The following is a 22,336-nucleotide window of genomic DNA, read 5'->3' as shown; positions in this document are numbered from 1 at the left end:
TTTTATTCCAAATTGAAAATAAAATGTAACAACTGTCAGATTTAACTAAAATGACATGTTAGAATAAATGTCATAAATGTGTATTATCACGGACTTACCCTTTTTCCTATCATTTGTTACGCACTGAAAAATGCTCATGAAAAGGACAATACAGTGTTTTACCAAATGAAAAAGTTCTATGTAATCGCCAGCTGGGTAATGCGAGAACTAGAATACTTGCACTTTAAGTGCTATGTAGACTATTGACTATGAAAAAGCATTCGATAGTGTCGAGATATGGGCGATAGAAAAAGCTCTAAATAACAGCAGAATAGACTCCAGGTACAAGCAACTCTTACATAACATCTATAAAACAGCAACTATAACATACGCCAGTCAATGGGAGCAAGAATCGGATATTACAAGTTCACCAAGAATAGCTGAAAGTCTGAAAATAACCACGCCCATGATGCGCATTCGTCATCCGACGGATCTCGCACTGAGCCACTGAGCACTGAGCGTTCACTTAATATCTACCGTTTGTAATGTGAACAAGTCGGTACAGTCTGCGAAATATTTTTTGTAAGTACGAACCGCAAAGGAGAATCAATTTAAAATTTGCAAATTTTGTTTAAATCGAATCTGAAGGGAAAAGTTTTAAATAATCAGACACGGGAAGTGATAGCAAACGTGATTCATTTTATGATAAATGAAGCGAAAAACAATGAACCGTGTAGAGATTTGAAAAAAGTGCAGGAACGTGTGGTATTGGCAACAGGTGTTAGTTTAAGCAGCGTTCAAAAAATTGCTCGGGAAATGCAATTAATTAAAGATGGCGAATATTCCTCATTTGTAACTCCAAACAAAAAGAGAAAAAAAAGCGCTTCAAAAACGTGCTTGGACGATTTTGATATAGGGCGTCTTCGACGTTATATAATGGATTTTTGTATAACACAAAAACAAGTCCCAACTGTGAAACGCATACACAGAACATTTGCAGAGGAGTACAACTACTCAGGTTCCATAGAAAGCCTACGAACAGTAATTAGAAAGATGGGATTTCGTTGGCGAAAAACCAGAACTAATAGAAAATTATTAATGAAAAAGCCCAATATTCAACATCTAAACTGAATTTCTTACGTAGTATGAAACGTTACAGGAACGCAAATCGCCCAATTATATACATGGATGAAACATACGTCCATTCATCTCATACCTACCAAAAGAGCTGGTCTGATAGTTCAAACAAGGGCATACAAAAACCAGTATCTAAAGGACAGATGCTTGTGATAGTGCATGCTGGAGGTGAAAGTGGTTTTGTTAAAAACTCTTATCTGCGCTACAAAGCTACTAGAAAAACAGGAGATTATCATGATGCAATGAACTACGACAATTACAAAAAGTGGCTTCAGGATAAACTGATACCTTTGCCCCCTAACAGCGTTTTAGTGATTGATAATGCACCGTATCACAACGTACAAACTGAGAAATGTCCAACTATATCTTCCAGGAAAGCAGAAATGCAGCAGTGGCTGACAACGCGAAATATTTCCTTTACAGATGACATTTTGAAATTTGAATTATACGACATTATAAAATTACACAAACCTTTGTTTAAAACCTATGAAATTGACAAAATACTCGAGATAAAGGACATTCAGTTTTACGGTTACCCAAGATATTATCCGGATTTGAATCCTATAGAGTTAGTATGGGCTTCTATGAAGCAATATGTCGCTGAAAAAAATGTCAGTTTTGATTTTAAATTAGTGAAAAGTTTGTGTGGACTGAATAAAACGATGACGACAAATGCTATGGAAATGGATACGAGAAAGAGAAAGGTTATAAATATCTCTTTTAACAAAAGGTACTGGTATTTACAAAGACACCATATTTATGCTTCACCGGGACCGAACATCTAATTTCTATTTAGTATTGCAATAGACGATTTTATTACTACTTTATTACCCTACTGCTTACGCCCTTTTTCTCCGAAACCTTTTGGTCAATATAATGGTAATATAAAGTATAAATAGTCAATATAAAAATATAATTTTTGGTTTATAATGCCATAATTTATAGCAACACAAGCGGTTTTTGTTGGATCTATTTTATTACATCTCACTTTGTAAAAAAATACTACAAATATACTGAAGAGAAGTAATGACAGTAATAATAATTGTGTACGGGACCTATTAGAAACTATTCAAACTTTACGTTTCTATATTTTGTCTCCAATTGTACCTATATTTTAAAGTTCACCCGCGCGTACCGTACAGGCTATCTTTTTCCTTCCGAGTGCGTTCTCACTTCATTGTTCGCGCAGGCAGTTAGAATTTCAGACTTTCAGCTATTCTTGGTGAACTGTACCTCCGAATTCTATCCTACTGCATAAATTTTAATGAAATTTTGGGCCTAGCCTCTACTTATCTCCTAATTCAAAGTCTACGCTATGCTGATGTGTGCTTTTATCTTGGGGGTGGTTCCCACCCCTTCTTAGGGGTGGAAAAATTTTTGGTTAAAATTACCACGGAATTCGCTAGAGAACCGAATTCTAAGCAAAAACTGTTCTATATATTTTTTTTTAAACTCAATATTTTTTTAGATATTCGTGGTTGAAAATTGGCCATTTTCATTGAAACATAATACCTCTTCGAACGGTTTTTTGCGAATACCTTAAAAACTATGCATCTAACTAAAAAAACTATATTAACTATTTTTGTAGGTTATAAAAAAAACAAAGGGACACTTCCCTTCACAAATCTTCTTGTTATAACACAAAAAGACATATGGTAGGTGAAAATAGTTTGTTTTTTTGGTACATTCTCAAATTGGTGTATTCAACTTGAAATAACAGAGAAACGGTCGATTTTAGGTGTATAATGCTACTAATACCATTTGTAGTGCTTGAAAATACCTTTAAAGTGAGTTATATTAAAGGTCCATTACGTTAAAACTAAGCGAGATATGCTGCAAAAAAAATTGATAACTAATGTATTTTAAGAAAAAATGAGAAGTAATTTTAACCCCCATCCACCAAAATGTAAATACATCGTTTTCCTTCCACAATACCTTTTATTATAGTGTTATTTCTATGTTCAAAAAGTTGGACGGGTTGAAAATGAATGGTTTTCGAAAAAAAAAAGATCAAATTATAGAGCGCATTTTTAAATTTTCTTAAAAATCTTCCTTTTTCTCTATGTAACTTGAAAATGATAAGAGATACAGTAATAGAAAACAAAAATGAAATTTTTATCTGAAAAAGCCCTACATTTTTGTGTGGTATCTTTTTTTCGTACCTCTTATCTTTTTCGAGTTACATGGAGGAAAAGGAAGATTTTAAGAAAATATAAAAATGCGCTCTATAATTTGATCTTATTTTTTCCAAAAACAATTCATTTTAATCCAGTCCAACTTTTTGAACATAGAAATAACACTATAATAAAAAGTATTGTAGAATGAAAACGATGTATTTAAATTCTGATGGATGAGGGGTTAAATATACTTTTCATTTCTTCTTAAAATACATTAGTCATCAATTTTTTTGCAGAATATCTCGCTTAGTTTGAATGTAATCGGCATTTAGCATTGCTCATTTTAAAGGTCTTTTCAAGCACTACAAAAGTTATTAGTATTATTATACACCTAAAATCGACAGCTTCTCTGTTATTTCAAGTTGAATACACCGATTTGAGCATGCAGCAAAAAATCAAACTCAGCTTCCCTACCATATCCCTCTTTGTATTTTAACTATAAGATTTATGAAGGACAAATCTCTTTGTTTTTTTATAACCTACAGAAATATTTTATATAGTTTTTTTGTTAGATGCATAGTTTTTAAGGTATTCGCAAAAATCCGTCCGAAAAGGTGTCATTTTTCAATGAAAATCGCCAATTTTCAACCACGAATAACTCAAAAAGTATTGAGTTTTCAAAAAATAATTATAGAACAGTTTTTGCTTAAAATTAGGTTCTCTAGCCTCTTCCGTGGCTATTTTAACCAAAACATTTTTCACCCCTGAGAAGGGATGGGAATCACCCCCAAAATAAAAGCGAACATCGGCATAGGGTAGACTTTGTTCCTTGAGCTATTCCCTACTTACTGTGAAAATATCAAGTAAATCGATGTAGTAGGATGGAATTCGGAGCCAAATACCCTCATTGACCGCCCTAACAGTCGAATGGGAAAATAAAACAAACAAAACTAATCCCATAGAAATACGTAGAAGCGTAAGACAAGGAGATGTAATATCCCCAAAACTCTTCACCTTAGCTCTGGAAGACGTCTTTAAAGAACTGGAATGGGAAGACATGAGTATCAACATAAACGGGAAGAATCTCGATCACCTCAGATATTGCGATGATGTTGTCCTTATTACAACCAACCAAGAGAATTAGCCACAATGCTGACTCAACTAGCACACGCATCGGAGAAGATAGGATTAAAAATGAACATGAGTAAAACTAAAATCATGACAAATGCAAACGACAGAATAAATGTAAATAAAAATAATGTCAATATTGAGGTTGTTGACGAATATATTATATACCTGGGTCAAATAATCAAAGCTAATAAAGAGAGCAAACAATTGAAATACAGAAAAGAATCTGATTGGCGTGGGCAGCATTTGGAAAGTTAAGGTGGATACTAAAAAGTACAAAGATACAACAGTACCTAAAAACCCGTGTATTTGACCAGTGCATCCTTCCTGTTCTGACGTATGGCTCAGAAACATGGACATTAACAAAGGCCAACATAAACAAAATTGAAATAACTCAGCGAAAAATGGAAAGATCCATGTTGGGAATAAAACTACAACACAGAAAATCAAACAAGTGGATAAGAGAGAAAACCAAAGTAAAAAATGTAACTGAACATATAACAGGAACATATAACATCCACAATGCGAGACAGGAAGATAAAAGATGGAATGCTGAAATACAAAACTGGAGACCGTGGACAGGAAGAAGAGGAAGACCTCAGATGCGATGGAAGGACGATATTGTTAAAGCTGCAGGAACTAACTGGAAAAACGCAGCCAAGGACAGACGGAAATGGAAAGATTTGGGGAAGGCCTATGTCCAAAGTTGGATAGAAATGGGCTAAAAGAAGAGGAAAGAAGATGTTTTCTCCACCTTGCTCTATGTTGTTGAAGTCTGGACAATGACAGAAGCAACACAAAAAAGAATCCAAACATTCGAACTCTGGTGTTACCGTAAACTGCTCAGAATATCCTACTTGAGCCATACGACAAATGCGGAACTCTTGCGGAGGATGAATAAGGAAAGGGAGCTTATCCTTATAACAAAAGAACGAAAAACAATATTTTGGTCACATCGTAAGAAATCAAAAGTATGAATTACGCAAAATCAATAGCAAAAGAGTACCAGGAAGAATACGCAACTCTTGGCTTAAAAACCTACGACAATTGACGAATATGACCTCCATAGAACTATTCAAGGCGGCTGCAAATAAGATTAAATGGGCAAATGTAATGACCAACGTTCTTAAAGATAAGGTACCGTAAGAAGAAGATAGATTTATACAGGAACAGTTTATTTTTAATACTGAGTTTTGATTTTGAACCCATAAGCTACCTTATTTTCGTATTTTGATGTTTATGTGGGATTTCTTGACTTGAATGTGCGGCCAGAGAACAAGGACCACCAAGTGTGGTCCTTGTTCTCTGGTGCGGCTTCCATGTTAATCTTTTGTCAAGAGTTAGTCCAAGTATTGAACTTGGTTACAATAATTTTAAAGTTTAACATTTAATTCATGATTTGTAAGAAGCTCTTTTGAAAGTCTTGTTTATCAAAACTTAAAGTGCAAACTTCTGCAGTAATTGATGTAAATATTGTAATGCATTTGGATGTTTAATAATTAAATTGTTTACGTTGTCGGACCTCATTCAGTCCACCTTTACATATTCGTCATTTTTCATTATTTTCCGATTTTGTTTTTCAGGTAAGAATAATGAAAATGTTAGACCATCCGAATATAGTGAAACTCTTTCAAGTGATCGAAACGGAGAAAACTTTGTACCTGGTTATGGAATACGCGTCCGGCGGAGAAGTCTTCGATTACCTCGTTCTGCACGGTAGGATGAAGGAAAAGGAGGCGCGAGCGAAGTTTAGGCAAATCGTCTCTGCAGTACAATACTGCCATCAAAAAAGAATTATACACAGGTAAGCAGATCATATTCAAATTTACGAAATACTATGTATTCTTCACACAACAAATTCCAAATAAAAAAATCTGGTTAATAATGTCCTTAGTACAGACCTGGCAAATATACACTACCTTTAACAGCTCTAAACTTAAAACTTTTTAAAGAATTCATTTTACTTACATAGTTGATTTATAATCTGCATATTAGAGCCCGGATAGCTCAGGCGGTAGCATGTCTGACTTGCCTGCTGGTAGGCCGAGGTTCGAGACCCAGCGCCGGCGAGAACAACTAGACATTTTAAAAAATGTCTATAGGCCCCATGTTCAACCTGAATAAAAGTGAGTACCTTGGGTAAAACCTGGGGTAATAATAGGCGGCTGAAGCGTAGCACTGGCCCTGTTACCTTCCTTGTATACCGTAGGCCTTAGATATAGCAGACTACCCTTATATAATCCCAAAGCCGCGTTATGCTGGGACCACATTAACGTTTTAACGTTCATTATGGTATTAATTGGGACACCAAAAATTATGCGCATTAAACAGGCTGGCCACACTTATTTTAGTGCGTTTTAACGCGATAAGTGACGTACTGAAGTCCTTTTATCAAAGTGACCGCCACTCTAGCTATTGCCTAATGCTTAACGTGATTAATAATAATGGTAATAACAAATTAGCGCGCTAAGTCGGGGCTACACCTCTCTTTAATGTCACATAGTGCGATAATTAACGACATTAGACGTTAGTGTGGCCCCAGCATTAGCGGTATAAAACGGGAGACTATTATTATTATGATCTGCATATTAGCATTTGCCATCCCATCCTATATATTCGAATAATTGACTTACTTACTTACTCCGTGGCGTTACAACCCTTCGTGGGTTTTAGCCGACTCGACAACATGCCTCCACTGTTTTCTGTCTTGAGCAACCTCCATCCAATTCTCCACGCCCATCGCGCTTAGGTCTCCTGCTATATTATCTCGCCACCGGAGTCGAGGGCATCCGCGTGGTCTCCTTCCAGTTGGGACTTCCTCCCACACCAGTCTTTTGGTCAGAATGTCTTCTGAGGTGTCCCGCCGATTGGAGTCTTCTGAACTTTATTTCTTTTATGATGTTGGCGCCTGGGTAAAGTTCTTCGAGCTCTTTGTTAGTTCTTATCCTATATTGTCCTGATGCTTCATCCAGCACAGGACCAAAGATCTTCCTTAGGATTCTTCTTTCCCAAACAAGTAGTCTCTCTTCGTTTGCCTTTGTTATCGTTCACGTTTCGCTTCCATACATCACAACGGGTCGTATGATTGTTTTATAGACTTGTATCTTCGTACGTCTTTTTAATTGTTTTGATTTTATAAGGTTTTGGAGGACAAAAAGATATCTGTTGCCGGCCTGTATCCTGTTGTTTATTTCTTGTGATCCGTTATTGTCTTCAGTTATTGTTGTTCCAAGATACTTATCTGTAACGCGCTCAAAGTTAAAGTCATCGATGGTGATGTTCTGACCAATTCTGTCTCTGCTTTGGTTATTGCGGCTCATATACATATATTTCGTCTTGTTTTCGTTGATTTGGAGCCCCATCTTCTCTGCTTCCTTCTCGAACCTCACGAAAATCTCCTTCATCCTTAATCGTGTGTTACCTATTAGATCGATATCGTCTGCACGTCTGCAAATGCCAGTAGTAAGTTTGGTCTTTCTCGATGAAATACTGTATGGGTTTTTCGATTCTTGCACTTCTGATTATGTGCTCCAGAGCTAAATTGAAGAGTTTTGGTGAAAGTGCATCTCCCTGTTTTAGTCCATTGTTTATTTCAAATGTCTCCGAGTATTGTTGTCCAACTCTTACCTTACATCGTAACCGTTCCATACACATCCGTATCAACCTGACTAGGTTTTTTTGGAAAGCCAAGTTCCTGCATCTCTGTCCACAGTCTATCCCAGCATACTCTATCAAATGCTTGTTTAAAATCTATGAACATCTGATGAAGCTCACGATCAAATTCCCAGCATTTTTCCATTATTTGTTTTATTATGAATATCTGGTCAATAGTAGAGCGGCCAGGTCTAAATCCGCATTGATAATCTCCCAACGATTTCTTCTGTGTATTTTTTGGTTCTTTCTAGCAGGATGTTTGCAAGGATTTTATAGGTGGTGTTTAGGAGTGTTATTCCCCAGTAGTTAATATGTACATTGCTTTTTGTTTCCTTTTTTGTGTATTGGTACAATAACTCCTTTAAATTCATCTGGCATTGTTTCTTATCGCCAAATGTCTTGAATTAGCTTGTATATAGAACTGTACAACGCTTCTCCTCCATGTTTTAAGCACTCTGCGAGTATACCATCTTTACCTGGTGTCTTATTATTTTTAAGTTTTTTAATTGCCTGTATTAATTCTTCGTATGTCGGGTAATGGTCTTCTATTTCAGCTGTACGTACTTCTGTGTTTGATGTATTTCTGCTAGCTTGGTCGTTTAATAGTTGATAGAAGTATTCCTTCCAGGTTTTTAGGATTTCCTTGTCGTCAGTGATAAGCTGCCAGCTGTCGTTTTGAAGGAAGTTTCCTGTTCTTGCTTGGTACCCGGTCTTGATATCTGAAACTCCTTTGAAGAACTGTCTCGCTTGTTTGTTCCTTCTTTTTTCTTCTATATCTCTGATTATTTATTCCTGATACTCCCTCTTCTTCCTTGTGATTAGTTTTCTTGTCTCGGTTCTTCTTTGTTTATACATTTCATTGTTATTGTGCGAGGGGTTTTGTAGCATGTTCCTTCTAGCCATATTTCTTCCTGTTATGGATTTCAGGCAATCATCATCGAACCATTTTTTTGTTGTTCTCTTTTTGTGTCCTAGTATTTCATCTGATACGCTTGTCAGAGCTAATTTGATATTTTCCCAAGCTGAGTCTATGTTGTTATAGTCATTTGTCTGCGTTAGAGCTATTTTGATAGCCTCTTGAAATTTCTGTTCTGTCTCATTATCACGTAGAACTTCGGTATTCCATAACTGTGTTGGTATATTCTTGTGTTTTTTGGGACGCTATTCTTGTCCTTATCTTCGTTTTTACCAGAAAATGATCCGTGTCTCTATCAGCTCCTCTTAGGCTTCTTACGTCTACGCAGTTACTACCTCTCCTGGCATATACTAGAACATGATCGTGGGACGCTGCAAAGTCTATTAACCTTGTTCCATTACTGTTGCTGACATCGTGAAGACTATGGTTACCTATTGTTGGTTTGTACGCTGCTTCCTTCAAAATATTTGCATTGAAATCTCCTAAGATAATATGCATGTCCTGTTTGGGGAGATTATTTATCAGAATAATTGACTGCATAATATTATATTTACTGCATATTGTACCCTAGTGTACTGTATTTACCCTTTTGTCTGGTTTGTTCACGTCTGATTGCTTTGTAAATTGTGAAAGAACAGTTTGAGGTTGTAACTGTAACCAGAGGTTGGTTCCATGGTAGAGGTCTTTAGATTTTTCGGATCTGGGACATCTCATTCTGTTGAAGTTTAGGTTGAAGTGGGCGAGACAATAGAAAAAACCTGTGACGTAGATATTTTACAGAATAGGAAGGGATGTAAATTAGTACCTAGTAGTAGTATGTCACTGGCTCTTTTTAAAAACATTTCCAAAGCTATTCCTCGTTATTTATTATAGTTTCTTTAACCAGTCAATTACGGTAAAAAATAGTATCGATATCTAACAAATCGCAACATTGTCCTACTCTTTTTGCGGATCATACTATTTAATAGTAATATGTAAAGGGTAAATGTAATATTTATTGAACTGTAGATACCTATATGCGATAGCTCCAATTATATGTGAAAATAAATTTTATCTTATCTTCCGAAGAGATAAGAAAGGTGAGTTGGCAAGTGTATTGCAAAATCAGGTTGAAGTCCTTTTAAAGTCATTTTTTTTAATAATTTTCATTCATGTATACATTAGATAATAAACAATATCTCTATATATGAAATACAGCAATAGGGAAAATAGTGCTAAGGCCACGTCATTTTTTGCGACATTCGTTGAAGACAATAATAGAAAACTATTACTTAAATTCTCTTCAGCCAAGAACATGATGATCATGAATACACATTGTCAACATAAATAGATACAGAAGATCACAAGAAAAGTGATATCAAGAAACGAACAGATAGGGGCTGGATAAGAAACGATATATGTAATGGTGAGAAGAAGCTATGGACTAAGTAATGACCACTACGTACTGGAAATCCTTATTCTGCTATAGCACTTATCATCAAATTTTCAAAATAATTGTTCCAAGCATAGGTCTAAATTCTAAATAAAGAGCAAATATCCATACTGATATGAGCAGGTACTGAATTCTTGAAAAGTAATTAACTCTAACCAGTTGTATGCATTCATGTGCAACAATACATATTATTGTTGTCCAAAAAAGAAACGTTCAAAATAAGGCCAAACATCTTAACCACCTCGTACAAAGACATCTGTTTCTACTATTAACTAATTATATAATTACACAATCTCCAAATGTACTTTCTATTGAAATCCGTAATGGAATTTTAGATCCTTGGACGCATGCTTAGATTCAATTATACATTTTTCACACCGATCTTAAACGGTTCCTACACGCTCTATTCGGCCTTCAAAAACAGACACACAGGAAATTCGGAGCCATTAACGTGGGCAGGTATTACTATGGATTTAAATAAAGATTCGTTTTTAGTTATTCAAAGATGTCAATTTAGGCAATAAGTGGACAATTAACTATTTAAATAAAATAATCTATTGTATTGTCGGTTCTTTTTGTATTTTTTTCGGTAACAGTTGGTTAGGACTAGTTTTTTATAGTCGTTTATGGTAACGTATGACGATGTCATGGTGAACTAATTGATTAAATCAATATTTGTATTTAAGTTGTTATAGATTAGCTATTAATAGAAAGAGCTAATTTACATAATAATTGCATTGGTATTGGTCAACCACATAGTAAAATATTTTTGATGATTGGTAAAAGAAGATAGTGACTTAAACCATTGATTATAGACACGGAATTCCTACAGATTTAGAGAAAATTCGCTTTAATAATAGTGGAGGATCCGATATAAGGTCGAACTGCACCGATGTATTTAATGGATAAAGATTATTTGATATGTAATTTAGTATGTTAACAATTATAAAAAACTATGGATGCCGATACCTATAAGTTTATACTGACTATAATTAATTAAGTAACAAAAAAATGTCTTTTTTATATATTTAAAAAAATATCGTTCCGGGCAGATATTATTTTATATTTTTTGGATTGTTTTAAACAAGACCACGAAAACGATGGAACGACAACTTACTAGAGGCACATTGAAAAAACAGACAGAGTAATGTCTGTACAAAAAGAAGAAGAATAAGAAGTTTTAGACAAAAAAGGCCTTTTGTAATTTTTCTCCTAGGTTGATCGCTTTCGAGTTATATCATCTAAACAATTTAAAATTTCAAAATCGTCATCTGTAGTTATTTTATTATCAGTTTCAAATTGTTTACTTGACAACGTTCAACGAACGAATATATACTCTACTCTAAGCTATATTATATTCTTTGGTTCAACTTCAGCGTACAAGAGAAAAATTACCAAAGACCGTTTTTGTTTTGAATGATACAAAAAATCTAAAATAATATCTGCTCGGGTCGAAAAATTTTATTTAAAATTTATAAAAACGTCAATTTTTTATTATTAAGAGGAAACAGTAGCGATCAACAGGTAGCGAAAACGCGTTCCAAGATTGCGGCTGTAATTTTGAATATTTTTTCGAGATATTTGGCACACGTATTCGTAATATAATAAAGAATGGCGGTACAGAGCCCAATTTGAAAAATATATTAATATGTGTAAATTACTCTGTAATTAAATACAATATTAAAAATAGCCTGTACCGCCATTAAGAAGAACAAAAAAATACACTTTGTTCAAATAAACTTTTTTATCCGATGCCTAGATTTTGTGTCATTTTGGAACTACTAATGAAATAAAAAATTTTAGTAGTTCCAAAATGACACAAAATCTAGGCATCGGATAAAAAAATTTATTTGAAGAAAGTGTATTTTTTTGTTCTTCTTAATGGCGGTATAGGCTCGTTTTTTAATATTGTATTTAATTACAGAGTAATTCCCACATATTAATATATTTTTCAAATTGGGCTCTGTACCGCCATTCTTTATTATATTACGAATACGTGTGCCAAATAACTCGAAAAAATATTCAAAATTACAGCCGCAATCTTGGAACGCGTTTTTGCTACCTGTTGATCGCTACTGTTTCCTCTTAATTAATTTTATATAGAATTTAAAAATTATATCGGGCACTCCTTGGTTTTTGTTATTAACATACGAAATTACATACAAACAATTTTTATCCGTTAACAGATCGGTACACTTGAGAACCTCGTATCGTATTTTAGAAAACCCTTAAATATCGACAAGGTACAGCTGGTTCCTAAAAAAACTGATACGACTCTTAGTAAGATTTGATCATTTTGAGCAGTGTATTAAATACCGGCCAATCAAATTTTGACTGGTCTGACAGTATATTATATTTATCATGACAGACAATAATAAAATAAACAAACAAACAACAAACAGCTGATTACATGTTAATTCATAAATTGTAATAATTATTAAGGTCTAAATTTTGACATTATTTTGAATTCCTGCATTTTATAAAGAGTATATAAATGATAGTTTTTACATAAAATAGGGTTATTGTTATTATTTTTAATATCATTAAGAAATAAAACAAACGACTTAACTGAAAAATATATTAAAGTAAGAATTGTTTTAAAACTGTTGTTCTGCTTACGTTAAAATTGTTTGCTATGGCAGATAATGACCAAACATCTTCTAATTTCGTTACAATTCTTGCTTTTAGTTCTTTTGCTAGCATGTGGAGCCATTTTTTGAGGTTGAATAGAATAAGTTATCTGACAAATTTTAAGATTTGGCAGTGACAGTGACAGTATGTAAATAACAAATTTTGTCCTTCAAAATACACTGCTCAATTTTCTACAAAATACGCTTTAAGAGTCGTATCAGTTTTTTTAGGAACCAGCTGTACATTCAAACTGTTCGCTAAATAGGATTATTACTTCGCTTCTCTGGGTGTCAGTGTCGTTTTCTAATTTAGTAGGTACTGCCATAAATTGGTTGTGGTGGGAGTGATAGGGGAAGTAACCGCACGTCAGTCTACGATCATTCTCTTGCGAGAGCAAATTCCTAACTGGCTATTTTCCGAAATAACCACTAGAGTCGCTGATTCTTGACTGAAATTTTAATTTTTTGGATGGTGACACGCTTCCGTCCATAAGCGCTGGGGATCTATCCGTATCTATAATCAATGCTTAAACCTAACCCAGATATTGAAAAAGTTTGTCATTACAAAAAAAAAACGATAAAGATTACTCATCTGAAGCCGACGAAACTTGCTTTAGTTCCTCAGGCCAGTAAAAATCAGTTGGTAGTGAATAGCGGTCCAATACATATGTAATTTGCTATTTCGAGTAGGGACGAACCGTTCCCGGATACAAATTTACAAAACCTATACTATTTCAGTCATAGGAGCGACTGAATTCGAGTAGGTTTTGTATGCAGAATATTGGTTACATATACTATGCTATTTCGGTCCAGAAATTAACTGTATCGGTGTAGGATTTGTAAGCGAATTTTTTTATTATTATTGAGCAAATGTCTATACTGTTTCAGTCATGTAAGTAAAACTAATCAAATATTTACTAAGTGGATTTATTATTATATCATAAAATTTAGGTGTGTTTTGAAAATTAAAATAAATAATATATATTTGGATAATATTAAAAATTAAAAACAAATGAATAATTACTAATATACGAACATACAGGGTGTAACAAAAATACAGGTCATAAATTAAACCACAAATTCTGGGACCAAAAATAGTTCGAATGAACCTAACTTATCTTAGTACAAATATGCACACAAAAGAAGTTACAGCCCTTTGAAGTTACAAAATGAAAATCGATTTTTTTGAATATATCGGAAACTATTATAGGTTTTTTGTTGAAAATTGACATGTAGCCTTCTTATGGAAAGAACATTTTAAAGAAAAATTATAGTGATATTTGTGCACCCCATAAAAATTTTATGGGGGTGTTGTTCCCTTAAACTCCCCAAACTTTTGCGTCCGTTCCAAATGATGGTACCTCATTTCTTTATTGTGTTTATTGTATTTTTACTGTTAATGGGGTTTTCCCGTGGATAAATAAAATAAAATAAATAAAATAAAAATAAATAAAATAAATTATTATTGTGGTGCCATTAGTGAAATTCAATATCTTTAAAACTTTTTTGCCTCTTAGTATTTTTTCGATAAGGCAGTTTTTATCGAGTTGCGGCTTCTTTTTTAATATGTTTACATAAAAATTTTATAAGGGTTTTGTTCCTTTAAACCCCCCAAATGTTTATGTACGTTCCAATTAAACTGTTACTGCGGTACCATTAGTTAAACACAGTGTTTTTAAAACTTTTTTGTTTCTTTGTATTTTTTTGATAAAGCATCTTTTATCGAGATATGGCTTCTTTTTTAATATGGTTCAAAATATACTTAAAAATGTAAATCATAAATAAATTTCCATATTATTACCAAGTCTCCATAACCGTACTTTACCATATACAAATATGTGGTGGATTTGACAAATATTCAAATATCTCGATAAAAACTGACTTTTGAAAAAAGTACTAAGAGACAAAAAAGTTTTTAAAAACTTGTGTTTAACTAATGGCTCTACAATAATAATTAACTTGGAACGTACACAAAAGTTTGGGGGGGGGGGGGTTTAAAGGAACCGAACCCCATAAAATTTTTATGGGGTGTCCAAATTTCATTATAATTTTTTCTTAAAATACTACTGCCATAAGAATACCACATGTCCGTTTTCAATAAAAAATATCTAATAGTTTTCGATATATTGGAAAAAATCGATTTTCATTTTGTAACTTCAAAGGGCTGTAACTTTTTTTCCGTGCACATTTGTACTAAGGTAAGTTAGGTTCAATCGAACTATTTTTGGTCTCAGAATATGCGATTAAATTTATGACCTGTATTTTCGTTACACCCTGTATACAATATGTCCCTGTAAGTTGGAACCGTATGGAAAACTTTTTTTCCACCTACCTCTACCGAAAGTATACTTTTCCGGACCTGATTGTAGGGAGCAAAGTTGTACTTTTCCTCCCTAGGGAGGAAAATATTTTTCCTCCCTAGGGAGGAAAAGTAAAAGTGACGTCATGGTAGTTCATTCATGAAATATAACTTATTGACGCCCTGTATAATATCTATTTTCTATTACGAAGTATCTATACATTTTAACGTTTATTTATAAAACATCCTGTATTTTGCAGAATGGTAAAAAACAGTAAATTGTTATTTTGATTTAACAATGTTTACATTAATGATTTGACTTATATTTGACAGTTGACAGTTATATTGTACCTACTCGTTGTTTTAGTTCTAATAAATTTTGTTGGTTAGTTCCATAAAGAAATTAAGTAAAAATGAAAAAATGACTTGTTATTTGAGGAAGGTGGAAAACCCATATGTATAACATGGGAGTAAAGTGCCTTTTCCTCCCTTGAATGATTACTGCCCTCCGCTACGCGTCGGGCAGTAAACTTCATTCTCGGGAGGAAAAGTTACACTTTCCTCCCTTGTTATACAAATAGCTATTATTATTGATTTTACGAAAAAAAGAAACATTTTCTGCATGGTCTAAAACCGAAGATGCAATCATCTGATATTACTTTTGCATTATTACATCTGATATTTCTACTAGTAAGTTTTATTAATAGTATATGAGAAATGTCAAAAAATATAAATTTCTGTTAAGAGTAAAGTATCTTTAGAGAAAAAAATTCATTTTTTTTTTCAATTAGAAGAATGTAGTTGCATATTAGAAAATTATTAAGTCCAAACAAATTTTCGTAATAACAATTTTCAATCTTGTGAAATATATAAAGGTACTTTATTCTTGAGACAAATTCATATTTTTTGACATCCCTCGTATATTATTGAAAAAGCTTGATATCAGATGATTGCATCTTCGGTTTTAGACCATTCAGAACTTTTTTTTAAGAATATATTCTTTCGTAAAATCAATAATAAAAAAGTTTTCCATATGGTTCCAACTTACAGGGATATACTGTATAATATATTCGTACATTAGTAATTATTCATTTGTTTTTAATTTTTAATATTATCCAAATATATATTATTAATTTTAATTTTCAAAACATATCTAAATTTTATGATATACATAATAATAAATCCACTTAGTAAATATTTGATTAGTTTTACTTACATGACTGAAACAGTATAGACATTTGCTCAATAATAATAAAAAATTTGGCTTACAAATCCTACACCGATACAGTTAATTTCTGGATCGAAGTAGCATAGGATATGTAACTAATATTCTGCATACAAAACCTACTCGAATTCAGTCGCCCCCATGACTGAAATAGTATAGGTTTTATAAATTCACTTCCCGGAGAGTTATTTATTTTCATCGATTTATAGTCGGCTTATTTAATACTTTTAAGTATGTAGACAATAATTTAAAAACTCAACCACTGTTTGGTTCTGCGATTATCGCAAGTACTCAAAGTTCACCGATGATGGACTGATAAGTCCGAAAACGTTAGTTCTGAACAAAATTGTTTAATTAAATACTTATACATACCAATAAGTTTTTTAATTCTAGTCCAAGCTGTGGGTGAAAAATAGGTCGATTTCAGGATATAATTCAGCAATTTTTGAAACCTACCAGGTGTTGTAAGGGACGATGGCAGGAATAACTTCTACTAAAATGTAACCAAAAATTTTGTGCGGTTTTTTTATTTATGACGTTTTTCATTTGTTAAATTTGCAATTTTTAAGATTTTTTATTTTGCATCTTAGGATATTTATTTTTAGTCCGTTCTTTAACGGTAAAATATTGCAAAACCTTTAAATTTTAAAGAACCGCTTGGATTGACATGAAATTTGGCATACACATAGCTAACAAGTCAAAGAAAAAAGTGATATTGTGCAGATATGTGCTTTTGCCCTGGGGGTGGTTTTCACCCCCTCTTGAGGGTGAAAAAATATTCGTCCAAATAAAGTCAGGAAATGGATAAACTGGATAATTTTAAGTAACTTTTGTTCTATAGAGTTTTTTCACTAAGTCAATACTTTTCGAGTTATTTGGCAGTGAATATGTTCATTTTTTCAACAAAATAACCACGATTTTAGACGGTTTTTGTCGAAAAACCATTTTTAGAAAAAATATAGCTTGTAAAAAATTTAAAAAAATGGTGTATATATCACGTCCCTACACCTAGTAGAAGCAGAGTTATAGCTAATGAAAAATAGGTTCATATTCGTCAAATTCCAAATGGAAAACTTTAACGTGAATTAACCAAAAATGAAGCACATTTCAGGGAAAACTCATTACAACTTATTTAAAGTGTTTAAAAAAAGCTTCATTTTTGTTTTATAAAAAAAATTTCTAGCATCAAAATTAAACAAGTTACGCTCAAAATAAAGTTAGTCCCTTTTGGTTTTGGTAAAAAAATCGAGAAAATCACCCCCTAATTAGTATCTTAAATTAACTTAATCGTTACGACTTCACAAGTTTCTTGACTCGTGTATATATTGTTTATATGATCTGTAAGTTTCATCGGTTCAAAGTTCTTATTATTGAAAGGGCTGTAGTTAAAAAGGGTTGAACGAGTCACTGATCACGAATGTATGCAAATTTAGAAACACCAAATCTTAATCAATTTTTGTCTAACAGAAAAACAAAAAAATACATGATATTCAGAAAAGCAAATCTGACTTTTTTCGTTTTCCGAGATTTTTGGTATCTCTAACAATTTTTAAGTTATTTTGAAAAAAAAATATTTTTCAAAATTTAAATTTTTAAAATTTTACTTTGGAACAAAATTTTTTTAAAAATAAGCACTTTGAATCGATGAAACTTACAGATCATATAAACACAACATAAGTAAAATAATTTGTGGAGCGGTAACGATTAATTTCATTTAAGTTGCTAATTAGGGGTTGGTCTTCCCGATTTTTTTTTGCAAAAACAAAAGGGACCAACTTTATTTTGAGCGTAACTTGCTTAAATTTAATGCTAGAAACTTTTTGTAAAAACAGAAATAAAGATTTTTTAAAACACTTTAAAAAAGTTATAATGGGTTTTCCCCAAAAAGTGCTTAATTTTTTGGATATTCCACGTCGAAATATTCTATTTGAAATTTGGTGAATATGAATATATTTTTCATTGGCTATAACTCTGGTTCTACGAGATCCAGAGACCTAACGCGTACACCATTTTTTTTACTTTTTATAAGCTATATTTTTTCTAAGAACATTTTTTTCGACAAAATACATACTTTTTGAGTTATTTGCGAAAAACCGTCTAAAAATGTGGTAATTTTGTTGAAAAATGAACATATTCACTCGCAAATAACTCGAAAAGTGTTGACTTGGCGAAAAAGCTCTATAGAACAAAAGGTACTTAAACTTAGTCAGTTTACCCATTTCCGGACTTATTTTGGACATATATTTTTTCACTCCCGAGAGGGGGTGAAAGTCACCCCCAGTTTAATTTCGTTAATACGTTATTGCAAAACAGCCTGCGAAAGGTCCAAAATGGCCGTTTTTTGCAATTGTATTATTTATTGTAAAAATAACTTTTATGTATTTTTTTTAATGCTTTAAAATGAAGATATTCTAATACCAAACATAAAAAAATTTTGTAGAGCCCGATTGGTGAACTTGTTGATTAGATATTATAACTTGTTTATCCCAAGGGATCAAATGTCCAAGACTATAACTTTTAAAAAAAAATCATAGAGAGTTAATCCAAGATCCACTCTCCTTCTAAAGATTTATATTTTCATATTCTGATGTAAATAAATGAGTATAACATTTTTCAACCTCTTATTTCGTTTGAAAATAAGGGGGCAAATTTCGTTATAAACATTTACAACTGAAGCCGCTCCTTGTACATCTTATAAGTTTCTAACTTGCAGGTTATTGTTGCTGAAGACAAAATAAAGATTCAAACCAAAATAAAAATTTTCTACGACCAACTGAAGCCAAGTTAATTGTTATATATTTGATTGGCCATTGATTGGCCAGATTAGCACCTCCATATTTAATAAGTTCCGCGGGTATACTATCACTTCCTGGAGATTTATTATTTTTTAGGTGTTTTGGCACAAAATTAATAGTAACATTTTAAATAATCTCTTGTTTTTGTAAAGCACACATAAAGGAAACAAATAAGATCGTCCCCCACGACTGACGTCGAGAGTGTACCACAGTACCACTTGACCTATAAATCAGTGGCGGCTCGCGACCTCAGTATGCGGGTAGGCTACACATATACTTCGGGTAGGCGACAAAAAATATCCTACAATTTGTAATACATTTTGAGCCGTCTTGCAATACTAAATGTAATCTATGAGCGCAACAATGTGTAAAAATTGCTCTTGGAGCATCTACTTTAATTTTTGAGTGTAATCCGTTTAAAGAGCCAGCCATTACACTTGCACCATCGTAAAATTGAGCAATTTATTTATTTTTGTAATCATATGGCTCAAGCACGTTTGAAATTAAACTAATAGAGCGTCTGCAGATCTATTCTCGCTAACATCAAAAAACCCTAAAAATCTTTCTGTTACCTGACCAACTTTTTTAACAAAACGGATTGTTAAAGTACACTGTGATTTTTCGGATATATCAGTAGTATCGTCCGCTAGTATAGAAAAAAATTGACTTTCATTAATTTCTGTTGAAATTTCATTTTTTACGTAATCGGCAAGGCAATCTATTAAATCATTTTGTATTGTTTTTGACAAACCCGTGAACACCCCTTCTATTTTTTAATATGATCCTGGATTTCCTGATCGCGTTTAACTACTAAATTAAAAATTTCTTTAAAATTACCCATGTTTGAAGAATTATGGCTCTCATCACGACCGCGGAATGCAGGTTCTTGTTTTACTAACAGAATTGTAACATCAATTTCTTCAACTTCTTCAATCTTTTTCAACTTCTTTATTATATATCTTATTAGATAGAGAAATTTGTCCAGCTAAAGCACTGTCAATAGTTTGTTTATTTTTTTCTAACCGTTTTAAACCTAAGCAATTGTTTAAATGTTCTTTCGAAGATTCATGTTTTTTTACACTAGCTGATAAATTTTTCAAATCTGAATATCCCTGACTCACCCAAACATTTTGCTTCAAATTTGAGAGCAACAGACAAGGCCAACAGAAAAGTGAATTTTTAAAATAACTTCCGCTTAGCCATTTATGATTTTCATACCATATTGTTTTAAACGATCTCGAAAATGGTCGATTGTCTATTGTCTTATCTGTGGATAAAATTGTTAAATTTGGTAAAGGCCGGCCCATTGAAATAATTTCTGACCTTTCTTGACTAAAGTTTTTCCACCAATAAAACTAACACACCTACGTTTCAACAACGTCAAATATTACTTATTTTATTTTTGTATCAAATAATAATTTACTCTTCGAATAAATTGATAAGTTAACAATTAACCTCGCTTTAAATTTTTAATTATATTTATAATCTGATAAGAGAAGCAACTGATAAAATTTTGTAGGTCCGGCTATAAGACTCTGTGCCTATCCGCCCGTTCAAAATCGTAGAATACGGTCGCTACGCAGGCCTGCTCGCGTAAACAGAGAGAGATCGCACGTCAATTCGGTGTTGGCGTCGTTCTATTTCAGGCTACGTTTTCAAGTGCCTGACCCAGGAAGAATATAGAATCTTACACAGTACTACTGATACTACAAGGAGCGTACAATAATTATAACTACGGAGAAAATTTGTTGGATATTTTTACAAATAATTTGGATAATTTTTGCTATTTTATTGTAGGTATTGTGTCAAAATTTATAAATTACAATTTTGAAATAAGTAATTTATATTAATAATTTATATTATTGTACTACATTTGAAGAGGGTAGGCGGCGCCTACCTTGCCTACCCCGACGGGCCGCCCCTGCTATAAATCATAGTCAACGCTCCCAGCGGATAGGGATGGTATCCTTTTGTCCCTATTATAACTTGTTTTTAAATAATTAATAGGTATTGAAAGTTCCTCAACATTATGTTAAGTAAACAAGTTTTTTATTCGTTCCATTTACTCTTACCTTGGCAAGAACTCTATATCCATCTTGCAAGCGACCTACATCAAGTCTCCGAAAATACCAATAATTTGTAAAGTTACGTTACACTTGACGTTACGTAACCGAAGTTTTATACTAAAGTTCCGGAACAGTTGTTACTACCCACTAACTTACATGACTGCAAATCATATTTTACCTCATAGAAGTTTCCGTACTAAACATAACTTTCTTTTCCAGAGATTTAAAGGCTGAAAACTTACTGTTGGATAGTGAAATGAATATTAAAATTGCCGATTTCGGCTTCTCAAACGAATTTACCCCAGGAAATAAACTAGATACTTTTTGCGGGAGTCCACCTTATGCAGCTCCTGAACTTTTTCAAGTAAGTATCTTTATGTTAATGTTATGTATAGTCGATGCAGCAACTGCAGAACAGAATTATTGCTCTCTGTACATATGATGACCTCTATATATGAGGACATCAGAAAAGGAGCCTATGTCATATATATACATTTAATTCCAACTCAGTAATATCTACAAAATTTAAATATGCGACGTGACCAAAGATACAGAACAACTATTTATTTACAGTTGAGAATAAGTTTATACAAAAGATGGTTATACAAGACTACAATAATACAAACCATTCACAACCTTGCCACATTTCGGCCCTGTTGTAATTTCTACTGAATGTCCCGTTTCGATGTTCCTTCGCTGTCACTGTCCCTAGGTAGTTAAATTATTCGATATTTTTTTTAACTCTTATCTAGAGTTGTAGGTCTCTTTTTTCGTCATTTATGCTATTGGTGGTGACCATTCTGTTGGTATTCTTTGGTTAACTTTAGAATCATAATATAATCCATGTCTTCCTCATCGTTTGCCATAATCACTTGATCGTCTGCGAAGAAAAGATTTGTTATGTACTTGTTTTCAAGTTCTACTCCCATTGCGGTGCATTTTGTCCTCCAGTTCTTTA

General features: G+C 33.0%; 1 protein-coding gene across 19 annotated transcripts in view; it reads left to right on the top strand.

Moving 5' to 3' along the window:
* LOC126892901 (MAP/microtubule affinity-regulating kinase 3-like) overlaps nt 1–22,336 on the top strand; it is a 592,659-nt gene that overhangs the window by 401,245 nt on the left and 169,078 nt on the right. For all 19 annotated transcript variants that reach the window (XM_050662736.1, XM_050662738.1, XM_050662745.1 and 16 more), the window contains 2 exons: nt 5,945–6,165; nt 21,598–21,742. In XM_050662736.1, the coding sequence (XP_050518693.1) occupies nt 5,945–6,165; nt 21,598–21,742 (366 nt within the window). The remainder of the gene's footprint in view (nt 1–5,944; nt 6,166–21,597; nt 21,743–22,336) is intronic.

This window comes from Diabrotica virgifera, chromosome 9 (assembly GCF_917563875.1).
Source record: "Diabrotica virgifera virgifera chromosome 9, PGI_DIABVI_V3a".
Lineage (NCBI taxonomy): Eukaryota > Metazoa > Arthropoda > Insecta > Coleoptera > Chrysomelidae > Diabrotica > Diabrotica virgifera.
Note: the sequence above shows the minus strand (reverse complement) of the source record. Positions and strands in the feature narration are given on the sequence as shown.